Consider the following 23,140-nt stretch of genomic DNA (forward strand, 5'->3'; position numbering starts at 1 on the left):
ATCCTCAAATAGAGGAGTGAAATTGGACGAGATCAGGCACCCCGCAGGAACGAACTCCTCAGGGTGTAGTTCCGCCGCAGCCCCGTCGCCGGCGGGTCGTGATGAAGAGGCGGCCTCTTTTTACGGGACAGTCTTAGAAGCTTTTGCCATTGTAGAACAGAAGAAAGGGAAATTAGGAAGGTATGTTTAGCGGTTTGCTAAAAGTTCAAGAAATTTGGGTGCAAAAAATGGAGAGCAAAGGGATTTTTGAAGAACAAGAATAGGAGCAGCTTTGAACGTAAAGTTTGAATAAATGAAAGTTAGGGTATTTATAGCTTGCTGATGACGGTTCAGAACCCGTAGTGACCGACCAGCAACAGACATGCATTTAATGCCTTGGTAACTGGGCCGACGGGACGTTTCGGTACCCGTTTGTCGCTTACGTCATAGTCGGGTGTCTCAGTGACCGTTCGTCGCTTACGTCATGTCCCATCGAGACGGGATTCGGAAGTTCATATCATTTCTCGTCATCTTCTTTCCGAGAAACGAGAGGACTATCTGTATACAATCAAAATTGGGCTCGCCCCTTGTGTGACTAATCGAAACAGGAATATGATAGGTCAAGGTTCGACCTCGAATTATATCAAACTGAGATGCGAGGTTATACCGTTAAGTTCGAGACTCCGGGACCAAACAAAATCGAGATCGGTTGTAGATCATGACGGAAATCTCGGCACGTATCAAGGATAGACCAATTAATTAGCTAATCATGAGATTTTTTACCTCACATAGAATTATATCAAGAGTAGGACTCCCCTACTATATAAAGGGGGTCTGATCATTTGTAAAAAGAAACACATTACGCAACATAAAGTAATATACTATTATTTTCTAGCTTTTATCATTTTGTTAATTTGTTCATACATTAGTTGAAACATCTATTGGTTCAAGGGTGATCGAATTTGAGGGCCAAGGCTGTTCGATTCCTGTGATTTGCATTTATTTCTTTATCGTCAATTTGAATATTAATCTATTCTCTCAAATCGTATCAAATTGTATCACGTATCCTTAAAGCCACGTATAAATTAAATTGTTATCAGATTCGAAAGGTAAACAATAATTTACCTTAGGGAAGTAAAAAATTATCATCATTGTGAATCAAGGGAATGAATCTGTAGCCTCAGATTTAGGAACAATGGATGGAGCATTCTCAGATCTGTTCGTTGATGTGACATACTACTATTTTTATCATTCATTGTCTTTACTCTTTAGGATCGGTCCGGTCTTCATTTCCAGAAAAAAAAGATTTCATCATTAATCGAAATAAATGCCACCTAAGTTTCTTATATATGAGAAGTCCTGTATGAGCCACGTGTCCCCTAAAGATATAGAATAAGCACCCTATGCTAGCGGCGATTCCCGCATAGGAGTAGTATATAACAATACTACATTGCCTCGGTGGTTTCGCTCCTTCCCCGAATTAAGAGAAAGGCGTGAATTTGATATGGCTGGGAAGGTGATGCATGCTATCCAATACAACTCTTATGGTGGCGGTGCCGCTGGCTTAAAGGTATTCTCACTTCCGCTCATCATTTGACATATCAATAACTATTTTTGAGTGTTAACATATTTTATTGATTCTTTGGGACGTTACTGAAGATGGTTAAAGTGGGTATTTTAATTGGCTCATTTCTCATTAGAAAATTGCAGATATAGTTGTTTGAACGGGACTCTTGATGAGGGCGACGATCGTCTAAACCTATATAATTGGCCCTTGGACTGTTGAACTTACGTCATTAGAAATTTAGAATTCTTCGACTGAATTCTTATTGGCAGGATACTTGAATTTATTTGAAGTTTAGACAGAAAAAATTATTTTCAGACTAGTATTTGAAATGATAATTTAACTACTTACTCTATAGGAAACTTTTCTTGTTGGGGATTGGGTATCACAAAAAGTTGCAGAATTAGGACGTAGGGATGTGAGAAGATGATATCTGCCATTAGTTAAGAATTATAAAACTTAATTATTTTTTCCCGTTTACTATCTGGAAATTAAGTTTTTGCTTCGTAGCTTTAACAAAAAGGGATTTAAAATACTCTAGTAACAGAAGAGGACAGAAGGGCTTTATTTTGATGCCATTAGCTTTAGGGGGTTTCCTACTTCTTGTCCTATTTATTTTGATAAACCATCCTTACAAGTATTCTAATTTTCATGGTTGAGTTGATAATAAAACTTTAGGTGACCAAATTTTAAGAGTTGAATAATCCAATTTATTTTCTGCTTCAATTGTGTATGTAGTGGAACTTCATAATGCGAAGGTGCAAGAGTTAAGGGGGAAAGGGATAAGTCTTAAAAGCTCTTGAATTTCCAGAATACCATAATGCATAAGCTGATAAAAAAAGCAATGAGAAAGAAATAGGCTTATGGTAAACGGTGGTTTGGTTAAGATGGAAGAAATATCTATCAATGGAAGTGTTGGTTAAGCTGGAAGAAATTCCTATAAACAAAAGTTACTTGTATTTCTTAGATAATGTTATAGAGTTATTAATCTTAAAAGGGCTGATCCATTCCAAGCAACTTGAGATCCTATTATTCCCTTAAATTTGTTTGGTCTCATGTCTTTCTCCTAGTAAACCAGTTTAATCCAACAGTTCGATCATATGCTGAAATGGTAACATCAGACGTCGGCTGTTGCTAAGGCTGTAGTTCGAAAGCAGTAAAGTTGGGCTTGGAGTTTTCCTCGCGGCCTTGGCCTTTCCGGGATATTAAGATTTGATAGGCCTCAAATACCTTTTACTATTCTCTAAAACACAGCTATCTCTTAAGAGCCTCAAAATGCCTTTTGATATGTCTCCGTACACACACACGAATGTACTTGGTAATAGTTTGTAATGAGATTTTCCAATATTGAGTAGCGTTCATCTTGGGTGCTAGTTTTGACAAGAAAATTTACATTTGTGCTACTTGTATTTGTAAGGAGAGATTGAAAAATGCCTTCTGATACGTAGCTCTGCATACATACAGGTGCTTTTTGGCGAAGTTGATGTTTAAGCATGAGACTACTTAAAACATTTAGTCAAAAGTGCAATTTTTCAGTCAATGCAAATCGAATTATCAAACCACAGTAGCGGCAAGAATATACTGAAATTTGGGTAAAGTCTAATTATGGGGTCAATAATGCATGGAAATACAGATTAGGTAATGCAACTTGCAAATTAACTGGGGCAATGCCAACTAAAAACAAGGTTAACTAACTCAGTCTATTTTTCCAAGATAACACTATTGCAGAAATCATTTCCTAACAAAAAATCTCAATCTAGACAACATGCAGCTTCAAAAATGGATTCCTTTTAAAATCTTCTCTCACTTTAGTCTTCCTCCTTTCTTTATCTATTCCTCCCAACCAGCATATGAACCCTGCAAAGAAAAAAAAATTCCCTTTCCTCTGCTTAGCTTTTTATGTAATCCCGAGTTATCATAACTCTGAAATACAGTAGGTTCATAACTTTGTAATTGTAGTAGGTTTTGAGCTACAGCCATTGAGTAGTAAAGATGCCCACTATTTGTGGCTATCGGATGATAGGGAGATAGGGGAGTGTGGGGTACGGGGTTCAAGGCAAAGGAGTTTGGAGGATTGTTAAAATATAAATAAATTAAAGTTAATTTTGAAAAGTTTAAGATGGATTCTTGTTAACTAGCATATCTTCTAGCTTTAATTGTGTTATTATTTCTAGACAAGTGCTAGCTTGGAACAAACAACAATAACAACATACCTAGTATAAATTGAGTATTAGTTTGAGGAAAAGAAGATAAAGGAAAAAAAGAGCAACTCCACCAACCATGAAAGACCTTTTCTAGGTGACTACCCATATTTTAGTAATCAATATCAATGAATTGGTCATTTTAGAAGAAAATTTGAGTGTCGTATACATATAAAATTTTATTTGATGTTTATAAGTAAAGTTTTCCTTTGTCACCATTTGGATTTTGTGCCTTAACGGGGATACAGCTCTTGAATAATGAATTGCAGTTATTTCCCATATTGTTTTGTCTTATTTCTTTTTTTGTAATTTGCTTTAAGCATTTTTGTGAATGAGGCTGCTCATTTACTCGGTACTAGTAAGATTTCTGCTAATATAAGAGCTTTTTCGATTGTATGCTCGTCTTTGCTTCTTGCAGCATGTTGAAGTCCCTGTGCCTACTCCGAAGAAGGATGAGGTCTTGCTAAAACTGGAGGCTACAAGCTTAAATCCTGTTGACTGGAAAATTCAGAAGGGCGTGCTTCGTCCTCTTCTGCCTCCCAAGTTTCCTTTTATTCCTAGTAAGTTCAATCATCAATACATCTAGACATTTTGTCAGAATTTCCTTACACACTGTTTGCAGTGTTTTTTGGTTTTGGTAGTTGTTGCCTTGTGTTATATGTTCTCAAATGTTTTTCGCATCAGCTTTGGTATGAGAGGCTCTGTCTAGGTTTTCTCAAATATATATATTGACTATCAAAATTCATCTCCCTTGACAAGTTAATATAGTTTGTCTTATTGTTCCCTTTTCTAGTAACCTAGGTGATTTAACAGAGAATTTCTTATTGGTGGAGATAGGTGTTCCTGTATTGAGCAACTTTTTCATTGCCCATTTTGTCTGGCCAAAAAACAGAAATGCCTAGGTACTTGGCTGTTAGGTTATACAAGGCCGACAGACATATCTAGAATCCCTAATTAAATTTTTGTGCTGATAGAGTTTGTTTGGAAGCGTATTCATATTCAGGCTTTTTGCTGAATGATATATCTTAAAGCTAATTCCTAGCATGTATGCATTTGCCTAGAGTAGAGTTCCCAAAACACATCAAAATCAAGATAGAAGTCTTTTCTTGGACTATTTACATATAAATTTACTTGCAATATATATTATTTAATAACTTATCGTGAAGCTGTATTGACAAAGTGAAGGCTCTATCAAAATTTTCGGAACAATAGGGATAACTAGAATAGGAGACGGCATCAGTATAAAATATCTGAGAAATTGAGAATCGTGACATAAAAAGGTGAATAATTTGATTGGAAAAGGATTTAAGGTCATATTGTTAGAAATGGAAGTTATTTTGCTTGTTTAGCATTTAATAAACGAGTGATCTGAACTTGTTGAATTCTGAAAAAGTAAAAGGAACGAAAGTGTGAAGCCCACAGGAAGATTAACTTTGCTCAACAACATCAACTGTTGTTAATAGTAATGTACTTGAATAGGAAGTTAACTGGGGAAGACATCAAGACAGCATGGCCGTTATCTTTATTTATAGGGAGTAATTGCATGATGCATTGCACTATGCATTTTATTCTTGTGATTTTACTGTGCTCTTAACCAATTTCTGTTGTATCAGCTACTGACGTGGGAGGAGAGGTTGTAGAGGTAGGATCTAGTGTAAAAGATTTCAAGGTCGGCGACAAGGTTGTGGCTATGCTTAATACCCTGGTAAGTCCAATTCTTTTTCAAATGTTTTATTTATCTCTCTTGCATTTTGGAGCTTGGTTGAAACTTAAAAAGTGAAGGGCATGCGCAGGGTTTACATTCGTTTTACATGAATATTGTTTCTGTTTCTTGCTGGCTGCCTTTACAGTTCAATGCTACTTACTTTTGTTTTTTATTTATATGGTAAATCCCCCTTTTCATACCCTCCTCCCCATGGGCCAACAACAGTTCTCCAAGTTACTCAAACTCCTTATCTCTTGTTTGGAAGTGGACTCGCGTGACTAGAACAACCTGCCCTTGTCCTATCTTGTAGTATTTCTCCTCTTTTGCTTAATCATTTCTCTTTGAACCATAATATTGTTCTATCGTTTATGCTTGTTGGATCTTTGTGAACTGTCATGCAGAATGGAGGTGGATTGGCTGAATACGCGGTGGCTAAGGAGAGTTTGACTGTTCCAAGACCAGCTGAAGTATCAGCTGCTGAAGGTGCAGGTCTTCCTGTTGCAGGAGTTACAGCTCTTCAGGCCCTTGTCAATCCTGCTGAGGTCAAGCTCGATGGAACTGGACCCCGGAAGAACATCTTAGTTACAGCTGCCTCTGGTGGTGTAGGTCATTATGCTGTGCAACTGGCGAAACTTGCTAACACCCATGTTACTGCTACCTGTGGAGCCCGTAACTTTGATTTTGTGAAGAGCTTAGGAGCAGATGAGGTTCTTGATTACAAGACCCCAGAGGGAGCAGCTCTTAAGAGTCCATCAGGCCAAATATATGATGCAGTAATTCACTGTACTACAGGCATTCCTTGGTCTACCTTTGAGCCTAATTTAAGTGCGAAAGGGAAGGTCATCGACCTGACTCCTGGACCTAGCGCCATGTGGACCTATGCAGTAAAGAAACTAACCTTCTCAAAGAAGCAGTTGGTGCCATTGCTTTTAATTCCCAAGAAGGAGAACCTGGACTTGGTTGTTAGTCTTGTGAAGGAAGGGAAACTTAAAACAGTGATAGACTCCAAACATCCCCTGAGCAAGGCTGAAGATGCTTGGAGCAGGAGCATTGATGGACATGCAACAGGAAAGATTATTGTGGAGCCATAGAGTAGTCTTTCAAATGATGTTAATGTTATATAGGTGTGTAATAAAAGGTTTGGGAGGCATGTATATTATGACAGGTAAATCTATCCAGCGATAACAATTTTCATTTGCCTTGTATGGATGTGCAGTGTGTCAACTGGTTTTTCACTTACTATATGTTGTGTGATAAATCTTTATTTCTCTGGGAGTTGTTTCATGACTTGTATTTTACTGAGTAGTTTCCCTGTTCTCTCCCAATCGTGCAGTTTCATTTAATTCCTGCATATACTGTTGAGGCTGGTTTATAGATGGAGCAAAACTCAAACTCGCTCGCTCTTGGCGACTGTTCTTTAATCATAATTCTTAATCTGCATCTTCGATTTTATTTTTAGACAGCTTCTTTTCATTATAACTCGGTGGTAAGGTGTAAATCTCTCTCTCTGAATTTAGTAGAAGCGAGTATCAAGAAGTTCAAAATGTCTAATCAACAAAGGGATAAAGAAGCTCAAACGCAACAAGTTGATGATAGAGAAAGAGATGCAACAATGGCGCCCACAGTAACAGAGGCAATCAATCAGAACTTGTCTGATGATGATCAAGAAGATCATAACATTACTGAGAAGTCAACAACTGCTGGTTCTCTCCAAATCAATGACTGCAAACTAAGTACGCCACTCCATTTCTGATTATTGTTAATTTTCCAATTTAAAGACCCCTGTTACGTTCTTTATATGAATAATGGTGTATGGTAAGAAAGTATGCGAGTTAGTTCACAAGGTGTTTTGTAATTGTATTTAATTCCACAGGTGGATGCCTCAGGAATGTATCTAAAATGAAAGAAATCCTTGGAGTATTGAAAAGAAAACTAGGACAAACTAAATCGAAAAGTAGCTGTCTAAAAATAAAATCGAAGATGCAGATTAAGAATTATGAGCAAATGACTTTTGAGTTTTGCTCCATCTATAAACCAGCCTCAACAGTATATGCAGGAATTACTTGAAACTGCACGATTGGGAGGGAACAGGGAGACTAATCGGTAAAATACAAGTCATGAAACAACTCCATTCATAGTTGAATGCACCTTTTAGCATTACATATCAGTTGATCAACTAAAGCCTACTCTTAAACTAGTTGGTGTTAGTCTTAACGAACATTTTAGTGGTTTATTGAGCCACTGGATTTCAATCGTTATCTCACAAATATGAAATACATATGAATTAATTGACTTTCAAATGTGAACCACAATCGAATAATTAGTTTTACAAGTTAGCTGTTGTTGCTAGTGTTTAGCGGCAGTTTCTCGGAGAAGTTTTTGGAAAAAGAAACGGTGTTTGAATAGTTGTTTTCTAAAATGTATTTTTTATGATGTTCTGAAAAGTCTCTTTGGAAAAACAGCTTCTAATATCTTCAAGTTGTTTTAACTTGAACATTTTTTTGGGTAAGTCAAACAATTAAAAATAGCATGGGCTAACCAATTTTCGGACGGGTAATTGAAAAATAGCCAGCGTTTGCAAAATCATTAAAAATAGCCACTATTTTGCTGCAACACGGAAAGTTCCAGCATAATATACTGGAGATTGGTGCACCTGTGTACGAACTTCCAGCATATTATGCTGGAACTCCAGCACACGGAAAGTTCCAGCATAATATACTGGAGATTGGAGCACCTGTGAATAAACCTTCAGCATATTATGTTGGACCAGTATATTATGCTGGAAGTTCACATGTAAAAAATTCGAACTCCAGTATATGATGCTGGAATATTTTCCGGATTTTGAACAGTGTTTTCGTTCAGATTTATCTTTACATGAAAAGTGGTTAAATTTCGATTATTTTTTAAACTGAGACTATTTTTCAATTACCACTCATTTTTTTAAATTTATCTGATACTATTTCTTTATTAGTTCTCCCCGGATAAAAGTGATAATTTTTTGTATATCTGAAAATTGGGTTCTAAACGTTCATATAAGCTAATGTCATTACTGTGATACTTGAGTGAGTTTTGAAAGTGTTTCTTGACATTGTGTTTGAATTTTAAAGTTGTTCGAGCACAAGCAAAAGTTTAACCGTGTGACGGTGATAATTGAAAAAAAGTACATATTCTAGATATATTTGCATCCTATATATTGTGTGATTTGATGAAGATTTTATGAGTATTGATGTGATTTATACTCATTATGTATTTGTTAAGTGTAGGTACTAGTTTGGACTAAAGTGGATCAAAAGCGGATGAAATCGTGCGAAATGGGAAGTGAAGACACAAGAAAAAGAGTGAAAGGTAGCTCACCCAAAGGTCGTGTATCAGTGGAGAGGTAAATGAGTTAGAGGAGTCAGCCCTCACTCAAAAAAGGGCCATTGCGCGAGCCTATGCGAGAAAAAGAAGAGGAAAAAAAATTACAGCTTGGGCTCGCATCGCGCGAGACCCAGGCGAAATTGGATTGCATTAGATGACCTCTTAGCCGCCCTATGTCAAATACCCCATGAAATATCTTGGGATGGAGGGTCACATCTTTTGAGGCAGACATACAAAGAGCGGAAGATAAAGGGATCTGGCAGCGAGTTCAACTATTTCTTTCATTCTTTCTTGTTCGTTTATGAATTTTAGCTATTGTTTTGAAAATTCTTTTTATGAGTAGCTAAATACTTTTATTCTCATTTGTGGTTGACATAATTATTGGCACTAATTGATTACTACTTTGTTAATACGAATTATTATTATTGATTGTTTCTTTAATTCTAGATTTAATTTATAAATTGTGTAACCACCAATTTATTTATTATTTATGCTACCGTTTTAGATTAGACTAGAATTAAATAGGGCTTATTTTGGAACTCGCGTATCGAAAAAAGATTTCGTGGTTAGGATAGAGATATATCTAGTAGTCTTGCTCAGTTGAATGTCGTACTATATTCGTGCATGATAGATTCAATACCATAGGGATATATAATTGATATATTATAATAGACAGGTAGTACTGCAGGAGCATACTATTCGTTAAATGATCGAGTTAACTAGTAACCATAGATAATTTGAATTAACGGAGTATAATTAGGATTGATAAATCGACCACGGAATCTTCATCTCAATTGGTTAAGTCATAATCATAAGCACTTGCATTCTTGTTAGTTAATTACTTGTTTAACTTTTGGGATAATAATTTAGTCACAACTACCACTCTTTGATAACCTTGAACGGATAATAAATTATTGCTAGCTTAGGTAGTGATTAAACTAAGTGTTTGTGCATTCCACATCCGGATTTCGAGTTACTTTACTGCTTGTGAGCCCTGTATACTTTGTATGTACTTTGGGAACAAACACTTATGTAATAGTCATAGAAAGGTCTAGATATGTTGGTGTAATTATAGTTGTTGTTTGGAGCATAATATGTTCTAAAAGAGTTTGGACTTGTTGTATTCACATTTAGTAATGTAGACTCAATAACCGATTGGTTACTTGACCTAATTTCTCTCTATTTATCTTCTTGAAGCAGCATAAAAAAGGCTTGTGTTATTGAGCGCAATGGATTCATCTTAAGAATACTTTCTCGAATTACAGTGTATATTTTATTCAACCCTATGAAAAATTATATCGTCCCCGATCTTATTCAATGTTGTGCATATGCTCATTGCTCCATATTGCATTGACAACTGTACTAGATTTTAGCACTTAAAGTACTCAACTCTTCCCATAACTTCTTCATCCTATTAATAATAACTAGTTATGTTAAGAAATACTTGTGACATGTCATTGATTTCCTTCAAATTTGATATAATTTTGTACCATTAGTCTGATCATAGCAATCCTCAAGTTCCTTCCGTAACTCGACTGCATTATTTATATACTCAATACTATTAGCAATTTCATTAGCTAAGAAATTCAAAATCTACGAGGTCACCATATCATCACGCCTTTCCCACTACTACTTCAATAATTCTAGAAGCCTTTTATACTCTCCATTAATAAAATATTATTTATTTTTGGCCAACAGTGCTCGTAATACTCTTCTTCTTTAGAATCAGTATTTAACTCTATTACAAGGAACTTGTAATAACATCGCATCGAAATTATCAGAGGGATGCATATATACTCGTGTCAACAATAGCATGATTACTCGATTCAATAATGAATTATTTATTTTCATAATAGGCATGGCAAAATAATTTGATTTATGAAATTAAAAAAGAGTTTAGAACAGATTATGCGTGAAATTCACGAATTTTCAAAAGTTTAGTGATTGAACTGAAATAAAGCTTGCATGTTTAGATCGAACACAGAATGAGAAAGATTTAAAACTTGTAGACTCTGATACCATATCAAATTACAGTTATAAGATATTACTTGAGCTCGAGCTGAGCTTCAATTAATAATCTCTTTAATCTTCTAGGTCAATAGAAGCTAAGGAAGAAGACGAAATGAATTTGGGAAAGTAAAAACTAATTTCATTCTATGTAATGACTGTATTATATACACATTTGAGACAAAAGAAAAATATCTAGTAACTAACCAACTAATGAGCTGACACCAGCTGACACTTAACTAATCGTTAGCCCAACTACTTATTAAATGCCATAAAATCAGCTAAGCACTAAGCTAAACAATAATTATTTAACTCTCAATATTTTTTTAATTACACAAATGATATACCATGTTTAAATTAAGGTCACACGTTTCAATATTATATAGTCACATAAATACTATAGTATACTCAAGAGTATAAATTTAATTATTAATTTATTTTTTATTAAAATTTCTTGACGATTCAACCAATGTCATATCTATCTATAATTAAAAGTAGAAGAAAAAGTAATCTCATTAAGCCAAGTGACATCATACCAATATGTCATTCGGAACTTTAAGATAAAATAAACTACCTTTTTAACTAAAAATTCTTTTGAATTTTAAATTTTGAATTAATTAGTTACTCTATTTGAATTAATAAATATAGATATCTTATAATTGTCTATAATAAAAAACAAAATTAAGAAAAAAAAATTACCCATCCAAATTGTGGAATAGTTTCAAGTTGGAGTACTAAAATTATTTTAGATTAAAAAAATAAAAATAGAAATAATAAAAAAAAAAAACCTTCAAATTGGGGAGCAGTTATATATAAAACTAAAAAATCTTTTAAATTTTAAATTTTGAATTAATTAGTTACTCTATTTGAATTAATAAATATAGATATCTTATAATTATCTATAATAAAAAATAAAAATATAAAAAAAAAACTTCTCATTCAAATTGGAGAGTAGTTTTAAGTTGGAGTTTTAAAATTATTTAGAATAAAATAAATAAATAAATAACTACCTTCAAATCGGGGAGCAGTTTCTCCCCAATTTATATATTAAAGGATATAAATGGTTAATGATATTAAATAAAGAGGAAAGTTAATGAAAACCACGCGAAAACATGAAATACTATATATTCGGTGACGTAATGACAATAATTAAAATTCAAATTAATATTAGAAATAGAAGGGAAAGATGATTTGAACTTGAGATTAGATGAAAATTATGGTAAAAAAGCTCAAACTATGGATAAAATCACAAAATTAAAGTTTTACTACATAAATAAAAATAAACATTGCATAACAAATTAAAATTTTAGGAATACAAAATAAATGTCTCATGTAGGTAATTTAGTAACGAAAATAAAAGTTAAATTTGTATCTTACATCTAAAATAGAAAGAAAATTTAATTGCACGTGATATAAAAATAATTATAATAAAATACAATAGATTTAAAATATAATAACTAAAATACCTATTTATTAATATTTTAGACTAATTCAAAGTTATAACTTAAACTAAAATGTGATATTTTGATTATATAATAATATTAATATAAAAAACTAATTAAAATTTCGTAAACGTGGTAAACATATATAAAGAGGAAAAAAAAAGATAGTGTGAGAATATTTATACTTTGAATTTGTAACGATCCGACCGGTCGTTTTGAGTATTACAACCTTGCTTCCCCATTTACTGCTCAAATTGTACTTTACAGTTGTTGTGTGACTTGCCGGGATAATTGGTTCCGGTCTAGTGAGGTTTTGGAAGGAATTGGAACACTTAGTTCCAATGTTTAAAGTTTAGGTTAAAATAGTGACCGGATGCAGACTTATGGGTAAACGACCTCGGATTCAAATTTTGATGATTCCAATAGATCCGTATGGTGATTTTGGACTTAGGAGCGTGTCCGGAAAATTATTTGGAGGTCCGTAGTGAAATTTGGCTTGAATTGCCGAAAGTTAAATTTTTGGGAAGTTTGACCGGGGTTTGACTTTTTGATATCGGGGTCGAAATCCGATTCTGGAAATTGGAATAGGTCTGTAATGTGAAATGTAACTTGTGTGCAAAATTTGAAGTCAATCGGACGTGATTTGATAGGTTTCGGCGTCGTTTGAAGAATTTGGAAATTTCTAAATTTATTAGGCTTGAATCCGTGTGTAGTTCGTATTTTTGAGGCTGTTTGATGTGATTTGAGGCCTCGAGTAGGTCCATGGTGTGTTTTAGGACTTGTTGGTATGTTCAGACGGGGATCCGAGGGCCTCGTGTGAGTTTCGAATGGTTAACGGATTGATTTTTGAATTGGGAAGATTGTTGGAACTGAAGCCTTCTGGTTTAATCTCACCTGCGGAAAAGTAGTCGCAGGTGCGAGCTCGCAAGTGCGAGCAGGGGTGCGCTGAAGCGAGGTGACCAGGTGCGGAATGTGCTTCGCAGGTGCGGAATCGCATCTGCGCGAGAAGGAGCGCAGATGCAGGCAGAGGGCTGTGAGGCATTGGTCGCAGGTGCGAGGGAAAATTCTGCACCTGAGTGAGAGCAGATGCGGACGGATGCGCGTAGAAGCGGAAACTGGGCAGGCGAGTGGAGTGGTTAACGGATTGATTTTCGATTGGGAAGATTCCTGGAACTGAAGCCTTCTGGTGTAATCGCACATGCGGAAAAGTAGTCGCAGGTGCGAGCAGGGGTGCGCTGAAGCGAGGTGCACACGTGCGGAAGGTGCTTCGAAAGGTGCGGAATCGCACCTGCGCGAGAAGGAGCGCAGATGCGGGCAGAGGGCTGTGAGGCATTGGTCGCAGGTGCGAGGGAAAATTCTGCACCTGCGTGAGCGCAGATGCGGACGGATGCGCGCAAAAGCGGAAACTGGGCAGGCGAGTGGAGTCCACAAATGCGACGATTTGCTCGCACAAGCGGATGCGCAGGTGCGCAAAACTTGTTCGCATATGCGGAAATCGTTGGGGCAGAACCTTAAATTCGAGGGTTCAACATTTTCACCCATTTTCGGACTTTGGAGCTCGGGTTGGGCGATTTTGGAGAGAAAATTTTCAACACAACTTGGGGTAAGTGTTCGTAACTCCATTGTGATTATATTTCATGAATTAATCTTCATTTTTGGTGTAAGATTATTGAATCTTCAAGAGAAATAGAAGGAAATTTATATAATGTTATAAAATGAACTTTTCAAGTTTGAATACCGATTTGGAGTTGGATTTAAGTGAAATTAGTATGGTTGAACTTGTAATTGGATGGGTTATCGTATTTTGTGAGTTTCGTCGGATTTCGAGACGTGGGCCCCACGGGTGATTTTTGGGGCGTAATTTCAGATTTTGTGGAAAATACTAGCATTTTGATATGGAATTAATTTTTATAAATTGTGTGGACTGAATCAAATTAATTTATACTAGATTCGAGCCATTCGAGAGTTGATACTCGCATAATGGGATTTCTGGAGCATTGTTTAGCTTGCTCGACATTGGATTCGGCTTGTTCGAGGTAAGTAACTCTTCTAATCTTGGATTTGAGGGTATGAACCCTGAATATATGTATTTTGTGAATTTTTGGGAGGTGACGCACATGCTAGGTGACGGGCATGTGGGCGTGCACTATAGAAATTGTGACATAATTATTTCTGTGGAATTTTGTAGTTAAATGATCTTGACATTTTCCATGCGGTTTTATGAGTTAAAGAAATTGAGTTGAAAAGCATATTAAAAATTATGTTGAGACTATGTGCCAGTATTATTGGGACCCACAGAGGTCATATTACTGTGAATTATTTATTTTTAATTGAAAATTCATACTAAGTCATATTCATTTCACTGCATATCATAACTCAGTTTTATGACTCTATTTTGATGCATATAAATGTTTTGGGTCGAATGCCCTATTTTACTGAAATGCCCGAGTGGCTTGAGAGGTTTATGACTGAGTGAGGCCGAGGGCCTGATTGTGAGGATGAGTGTGGATCGGGGCTGCCCGCCTGCAGCATACTTTATTATTATAGCACGTGAGTTGTCCGTACAGCACATGAGTTGTCCGTGCAGATTATAGCGCTTGGGCTGAAGGAGCCCCTCCGGAGTCTGTACACACCCCCAGTGAGCATAGGTACCTATTGAGTGCGAGTGCCGAATGTCGAGTGCTGAGTGACTGGGAGGCATGAGTGATTGTGAGGTATGCCCGAGTGGCAAGAGTGATTGTGAGGTATGCCCGAGTGGCAAGAGTGATTGTGAGGTATGCCCGAGTGGCGCGAGTGACTGTGAGGTTTGCCCTAGGGGCTGTATATGAGTGATGTTCTGCCCGAGGGGCTGTTTATGATTTTATCATTGAGTTGCATTGCATTGGCATGCACACACGACATACATGCATATAGATGTATTTCCTTGTGCTGTACTGCATCACAACATTCATGATTTTTCACACATTGTTGACAGATGGGCATAGTGATGCATTTGTTTTTACACAGGTTATCCGAAAGGAAAATAAAATATCTTATTTATTATTGACAAGATTTTGGGATAAATTTATTATTTTCAAACTATTTATATTTTTGGCAACTCCGGCAAACGATTTGGATTTTTACTGATGTATTTGAAATGAAGAACTATAATTTTTGAAATCAGTATTTGGCTGAGTATTTTATCCCTGAGTTACTTCTATTATTATTTACTTTATGTTATTATGGATTGTTGTGGACTATTGATTTTGGATCTGACTTGGTGGAAGCTCGTCACTACTTTCAACCTACGGCTAGGTTTGTTACTTACTCAGTACATGGGGTCGGTTGTACTGATACTACACTTCTGCACATTGCGTGCAGATGTTGGCTATTGTTGTTGCTGTGCTCGATGGTTGCGAGACTTGAAGATGTACATGCGTTCCTGTTGTAGTTGGCTCTTGTTCAGGGTAGCCTTACATTTATAAAAGTTCTGTTTATGTATTATTCAAACAGACTATGTATTTATTTTATTTCCGCTTTGTATACTCTATTCTTAGAAGCTCATGATTTGTACTACCAGTTCTTGGGGAAAAGTATTGGTTTTAGATATTTTCTTTTAATTATTTGCATCGTTAATTTCATTGGAATCAGATAGTTGGTAATTGGCTTACCTAACGGGTTGGGTTATGTGCCATCACGACTAGTTGGATTTTGGGTCGTGACAGAATTAATTTAAGGATAAATATATTAAATAATTAAATAATACTCAAAAATATAATTTTTAACTAATAACTAATTCAACCATATGGCATAACCAGAAAAAGTCGCATATAACTTTTGTTAATTATATAATAATAAATAACTAAATTAAAATATTAGAAATTTTACTATATAATACTTAAAAATATTATTAATAAATATAAAAAAATTTAATAATTTCGAGTATTAATTTGAAATAATATAAATATTTATTTCAAGATTAATAAATCACACATTGATCTATATTATATTAAAGGATATAAATGGATAATGATATTAAATAAAGAGGAAAGTTAATGAAGGCCATATGAAAACAGGAAATACTATATATTAGGTAACATAATAGCAATAATTAAAAATTAAAAATATTTAATATTACAAATAGAAGTGAGGAGATGATTTGAACTTGAGATTAGATTAAAATTATTATAAAAATGCTCAAACTATGGACAGGACCACAAAGTTAAAATTTTACTACATAAATAAAAATAATTTGGATAACAAATTAAAATTTTAAGAATACAAAATAAATATCTTATGTAGGTAATTTAGTAATGAAAAATAAAAGTTTGTATTCTGACACTAAAAGAGAAAGAAAATTTAATTGCACGTGATATAAAACATAATTATAAGAAAACATAATAGATTTAATATAATAATTTAAAAACTTATGTATTAATAATTTAGACTAATTCAAAGTTATAACTTAAAATGAAATGTGGTATTTTGATTATATAATAAAATATTAATAAAAAAACTAATTAAAATTTCATAATAGATAAAAAGGAAAATAGAGATAGTGTGAGAATATTTATGGTTTGAATTAATTTAAGGATAAATATATTAAATAATTAAATAATACTCAAAAATATTATTGATAGATTTAAATGACGAAAGAACTCTAAGTAAGAGGATAAAAGTATTAAAATACATTAAATTTTAGGAATAAAAAATTTATATTTATATATGATTATCAAAAGTGTAATAAGCAAGATATTAAATCATTTGGTACGCTAATAAAAGATCACATGAAAATATAACAATATTAAGTAATGAATAATGCAGCAATTATAAGCAAAGACTAGATAAAAAACAATTCGGTGAAAATGTAGAAGGATAGGATTTATTCGACTTTGAGGTAAAAACATAAAGTGGTAATAATTTTTTTTAAAATAATTTGTTCAAACAAGACATATTACAACGTGATATGTTTAGTATTCTTTAATATTGATCACAAAATAAAATATAAGTACTAAGATCAAGGGGTTGGTTTGCTACAGATATAAAAAAAAGAAAACATGTTATCCGGTACGAAATATGAGAAATAGTTTCATGTCCTTCTTTTTAACTTATATCTAATAATTATATGTAATTTTTATCTAGAAGATTTAAATTTTAACATAATTTGCATAATCCAATCAACTCAAATTATAATTTGGTATTTGTCTGCGCGCGGATATAAATTTATACTATATTAAAAGCACGAAGACCCTTAGCGAATTGTCGTTCGCTTTTTTTACCCTTTAGAAATAGATTTCACACTGGATAAAACTGTAAAATAAAAAAAAATTCCTAATATTTAGGAGTTCTAAATATCATCTCCTAATATGGATACAAAATATTAAGGCAGTAAAAGAATACAAAAAAATAGGAGGAAAGTTTTTCTTGATTTCTGTAACGATCCGGCCGGTCGTTTTGAGTATTATAGCCTCGTTCTCCCGTTTACTGCTCAATTTATGCTCTATAGTTATTTTATGACTTACCAGGTTAGTTGGTTCGGGTCCGGCAGGGATTCTGAGTGAAATGAGACACTTAGTCTCATAATTGAAAATTTAAGTTAGAAAAGTAGACCGGATATGGACCTATGTGTAAACGACCTCGGATTTGAATTTATATGATTTCAATAGCTCCGTATGGTGATTTTGGATTTAGGAGCGTATCCGAAAAATTATTTGGAGGTCCGTGGTGGAATTAGGCTTGAAATGCCGAAAGTTTAATTTTTGAAAAGTTTGACCGGGGGTTGACTTTTTTGATATCGGGGTCAAAATCCGATTCTGAAAATTGAAATACCTCTGTTATGTCATTTATGACTTGTGTGCAAAATTTGAGGTCAATCGGACGTGATTTGATAGGTTCCGGAATCGTTTGTAGAAATTAGAAATTTCAAAGTTCATTAGGCTTGAATTGGGGTGTAATTCATGGTTTTAGCGTTGTTTTAGGTAAATTGGGGGTTCGACTAAGTTCGTATGATGTTTTAGGACTTGTTGGTATATTCGGTTGAGGTCCCGAGGAGCTCGGGTGAGTTTTGGATGGTTAACGGATGATTTGTGGCCTTGGTGAGATTGCTGATATCTGTTGCTGTATTTTTCGAATTTTCTCTTTCGCGTTCACGAGTGGGCCCTCGCGTTTGCGAAGAGAAATTTCAGGCAGGCAGGATTTTGCTCTTCGCGTTCGCGAGGGGGTCTCGCGTTCGCGAAGAGGAGCTGGGTTATGCATCGCGTTCGCGTTTGGGGTATCATGTTCGCGAAGGGAAAAATAGTGGGCATGGGTTTTTCCCTTCGCGTTCGCGAAGAAGGGCTCCGTAAAGCATCGCGTTCGTGAAGAGCAAATGTTGGACAGCACATTTTGTGCTTCGCGAACGCGAGGGACCTGTCGCGTTCGCGAAGAAGAGAGGTCTGAACAGAAAGTTTAAGTTCTGAAAATAGGATTTTCAGTTTTTGACGGATTGGAGCTCGGGAAGGGGCTATTTTCGGGAGTTTTTCAAGGAAAACAACGGGGTAAGTATTTTTAAGTCAATATTGGTTAAATTACCCGAATCCATGGTTGTTTTTATCATATAATTGGTGAATTAAGTTGGAAAAGTTAGAAAACACTCTTAGTTTAAATTGAAGAATTGAGGGTCGGATTTTGGTAAAATTGGTATGGTTAGACTCGTGGTTGAATGGGCTTCCGTAATTTATAACTTTTGTCGAGTTCCGAGACGTGGGCCCCACGGGCAATTTTTGAGCTAATTTTCGGATTTTTCTGGAAAATTATTATTTTCGTATGGAATTAATTTCAATAAATTTTATTGACTGAAACGAATTATTTATGGCTAGATTCGAGGCATTTGGAGACCAATTCACGAGGAAAGGACATTGCAGAATAAGAATTTCACGGCTTGAGGTAAGTAACAGTTTTAAATCTGGTCCCGAGGGTATGAAACCCCAGAATTTTGTGTCATGTGATTATTTTGGAGGTGACGCACATGCTAGGTAACGGACGTGTGAGCGTGCACCGAGGGGATTGTGACTTGGTCCGCCCCGTGAAACTGTAAAGTTGAATAATTTATTGTTAGCTATATGCTCTCTATGTGTTGAAGAAATTTGACTATAAATCATGTTAGAAATCATGCTTAGGCTATGTGATAGTACTGTTGGGACCCACCGAGGTCGCGTACTTGTTTAATTATTTGCTAATTGTTGTCTTGTACCCAGTCATAATTTTTCTTGCGTATTATGCCTCAGTCTTTTCTGGATATTTATTGATACGCTATGTTATCTTTGTTTGGGCTGATCTTTGTGATTTCTGAGAGCCCGAGAGACTAGAGAGGTTGGGGACTGAGTAAGGCCGAGGGCCTGTCGGTGAGGTAAGGATATTATGGCACGTAAGTTGTCCGTGCAGATTAAGGCACTTGGGCTGTAGGAGCCCCTCCGGAGTCTGTACACCCCTAGTGAGCGTGGATACCCATTGAGTGTGAGTGCTGAGGGTTGAGAGCCGAGTGATGAGTTGAGTGACTGTTGTCTGAGAGGTTGTACTTGCTTTGCATTTGTTGTTGCACTTGGTTGCTATATGTCATTGTTGTGAAATCTCTGAAAGATTTTCTATTCGGATTACATGAACTTGAACTGTATAAAATTGATTTGAGTTAAACTGCCGGATTTGAAAACATGTCTATTCTTTGCGGGAATTACTGAAAGTGAACTATAACTATGTAGCTCGTCATTATCTTCAATTTCTTAGTTATTATTGTTACTTGCTGAGTTGGTTATACTCATACTACCCCCTTGCACTTCGTGTGCAGATCCAGGTATTTTCCGACATAGCGGGTGTTGATCCTTTCGCGCGGTTGATTTTAAGGAGATTTTGAGGTAGCTGCCGTGTTTCGCAGACTTTGTCTCTCATTCTCTATCTCCTTGTTTACTGTATTTGGTCTCAGACTATTATAGACCGTATTTTTCAGACTTGTATTCATATTAGATGCTCATGTACTTAGTGACACCAGATTTTGAAAAGTGTTCGTGTCAGTATTTATGAGATTTTGTATTGTATTAAATTATTGTATTTTCAAACTTAAGAGAAATTGTGGTTTATCGAGATTATCGGCTTGCCTAGTATCGAGATAGGCGCCATCACGACAGGTTGGAATTTTTGGTCGTGACAGTTTCCAACAAGGAAACTTCACGATTTTGTTTAATATTTTTTGTTCCTTGTCATTGTTTAATCATAGAGACCAATTTTGCCTCTTTATTTTCCTTTCATATGATTTATTTGTTGTTTTTAAAATTTAAATCATAAGTACTTTTTAAGAAGTTTGGTTAAATTCGTTTATTCATACGACATTAGGTTTTGAAATAGTAATTGTTTTTGAAAAAAATAGTAATTATTAATTTGTGATAAAAAAATAATTACTGTAATTTAGTTTATAGAAAATACCTAAATTACCTCAATGCATATTCATGTTAAATAGATGAAAAAAGACTTTTATTTTTTGGTAAAAAAGAAACTAATATTATTACTAAGAAAGTTTATTACATAATATAAATTTACAAAATAGAAATTACTTACGAAATTTATCTTGTGGCTGATATAATTTTTTTTAATAATATGTCACTAATTCTATCACTGAATAAGATTAGTGATAAATTTTTGTTATTTGACTACATAATTTGTCCATCGCTAATTTTTTTTCTTTTTGTAGTTGACTCATCTAGAATACATGGTACCTCGACTATTATTTTGATACTAATTAATATAAAAGAAGGGGTTACATAACAGAACACTAAACTTTCAAAATTATCTTGATTGTTTTCATGCTTAGCTAGGCTATCTACTCCTTTTTTTTTGATTAAATAGGCTCAATATTTATCATTTTCAAGATCTTATATTTTAATTTTTTTTCAAGGACTTATATTTTTATAATTTTATACGCATCGATAGAGGGTTCACGCGCAACGCGCGTATCATAAAACTAGTACTAGTACATTGTAAAGGAAGGAGTATCGAATATAACCTAGACTCCAAGGGGTAAAAAGAGCAATTAGATGAACGATAGCAGGGCAAGTTAGTCATTAGAGAGAAACGGATATGGATAAGCTAGAAAAATGAGCTGGAGAAGGGGCAATGGGGTAAACTTACGCGGGTGGGACCCATGGATCTTTTTCCCACCATCCACCAAACATCTTTTGCAGATTTTTCATTAATTTAAAATATATCAGTAAAAACTATTTCGACAGAGGAAAAACAAAATCCTAAAATCTTTTTTCGGTTTCAGTCTACTATTTGCTTCTTCAGCGAATTCTGCTGTTACATGCCAAATACCAGCAAAACCATCTCTCTCTCTCTCTCTCTGTTAACCAATTCCTTCCTTGTTCTCTACTCTCTTTCTTCATATTTCCTCTTTGTTTTCAACGACAACACGGGTCCATTATTCATTGGAATATTCTATAATTCTCCCTATACTTTCTCTCTCTAGATCTTCCCACGTTGATTCCGTTTCCGCTGCACTAACCGGTGAGTTTCATCTCTTCCAAATTTCTCTGTATTTGCATTTCCTTTCATGAGTATATGATATATCATAGGCTTTTCTCTGTGGCTCGAGAATCTTCTTTTGTCGTTACGGTTAGCAAATTTTGAGCGAATTCTATTACATTTTGTATTTATCTCTTCGAGCTCATTTTTCGTCTCTTTTTTTCCTGTTGCTGATTTACATTAGTGGAGTGCCGATTATACTAATCTTGGACTCGAAGTTGCTTTGTTTGCTTTTTTCTTAAGTTAAAAAGTGCTGTTTGATTTGTCTTCAGACAACAGCTATACAATTTTCCTACATTTTCTCTAGCGGTTTGAATTTGAACCATCACATTCATGTGTATTTGTGAATATGTAGTTACACACGCTCTATACTTGGACCTTATGATGATTTGATTTGATTGATTCTCCATTTAATCTTTTTTCTTAATGATAACTTAAAAAAAAAAATCAAATTTGATCATGAAATGGCGATTTTCTATTTATAGCGCACAAATGTTACTAAAGAATCATAATAACATCAACGGAATACTGAATACCTAATTGCTTATTACATTCACGAGTGTTATTGACAAAAAGATCATATCAAGGGGAGAGAGCATTTGGTGTATAAAAGAGCAGCCTAACCATATCACCTCTCTTGTTTCTTTTATCTTTTCTGTCATCTTCTGTCTCACCGTGTGTGTAACGGACAACTAAGAAAAGTTCTTTTTGCTTCTCTTTTACATTTTTAATCCCGCAGTTTTGATCCATTTAAATGATTGAAGGTAGCATGATTTTTTATGCTCTATTGTTTTTTTTTCCTGAAACTTTTTGACAGATATGCAAGGAATTGACAGAAAATAGTGGCTGTTTTTAGATGATAACAACTGCTTGCAGCTTGTGAAGGCTGCATTTAAGCATGTTGATAAGTTTTCAGTTCCTTTTCAATTACTCTTTCAATGAGACGTGGATTTTTTACAATATACTGTATCATATGCCACATATAAAGCCTGATGTATGTCAACAACAACATGAAGAGCACTGTTTTTACATTGTAGAAACCTCTATCAAGAGGTGAGAAGTCCGTTGAGCAAGAGTTGGTCTGTCACTCATTTGTAAATATAAAGATGGAAAAGTAAGGTCTTTGTTTGGATGTCGATTAGATACTTAAATGTTGTTTCAACCTTGTGATTTATCCATTTCTTATGTGCGACTTTATAATCCCAGATATAGAATATTGAAGGAGCTTGGAGATGGAACCTGCGGAAATGTATATAAGGCTCTTAATATGGAAACATATGAGATTGTAAGTGATTCTTTACTTTACTAAAATTTAGTGTTTCATTTATCCATGCATCCGAATCATTTTTTTTAT

At 34.8% G+C, this 23,140-nt stretch overlaps 2 protein-coding genes across 5 annotated transcripts in view; both read left to right on the forward strand.

The window, feature by feature from the left end:
* The first annotated feature begins 1,203 nt into the window (after positions 1-1,203).
* On the forward strand, positions 1,204-6,719 carry LOC107770378 (chloroplast envelope quinone oxidoreductase homolog). Its single transcript, XM_016589682.2, has 4 exons — positions 1,204-1,549; positions 4,163-4,304; positions 5,358-5,449; positions 5,851-6,719. The coding sequence occupies exons 1-4, from the start codon at positions 1,484-1,486 to the stop codon at positions 6,538-6,540; spliced, it is 990 nt and encodes a 329-aa protein (XP_016445168.2). The 5' UTR covers positions 1,204-1,483; the 3' UTR covers positions 6,541-6,719.
* Positions 6,720-21,628: 14,909 nt separating this feature from the next.
* Positions 21,629-23,140, forward strand: part of LOC107831043 (serine/threonine-protein kinase MHK) — a 37,869-nt gene continuing 36,357 nt past the window's right edge. For 2 of the 4 annotated variants that reach the window (XM_075237674.1, XM_016658756.2), the window contains exons 1-4: positions 21,629-21,768; positions 22,604-22,686; positions 22,824-22,900; positions 22,993-23,071. In XM_075237674.1, the coding sequence (XP_075093775.1) occupies positions 22,893-22,900; positions 22,993-23,071 (87 nt within the window). In that variant the 5' untranslated portion in view covers positions 21,629-21,768; positions 22,604-22,686; positions 22,824-22,892. Of the gene's footprint in view, positions 21,769-22,603; positions 22,687-22,761; positions 22,901-22,992; positions 23,072-23,140 lie in introns of those variants that run through there. The other 2 variants (XM_016658758.2, XM_075237673.1) reach the window with 2 other exon arrangements.

Source organism: Nicotiana tabacum, chromosome 19, assembly GCF_000715075.1.
Source record: "Nicotiana tabacum cultivar K326 chromosome 19, ASM71507v2, whole genome shotgun sequence".
Classification (NCBI taxonomy): domain Eukaryota; kingdom Viridiplantae; phylum Streptophyta; class Magnoliopsida; order Solanales; family Solanaceae; genus Nicotiana; species Nicotiana tabacum.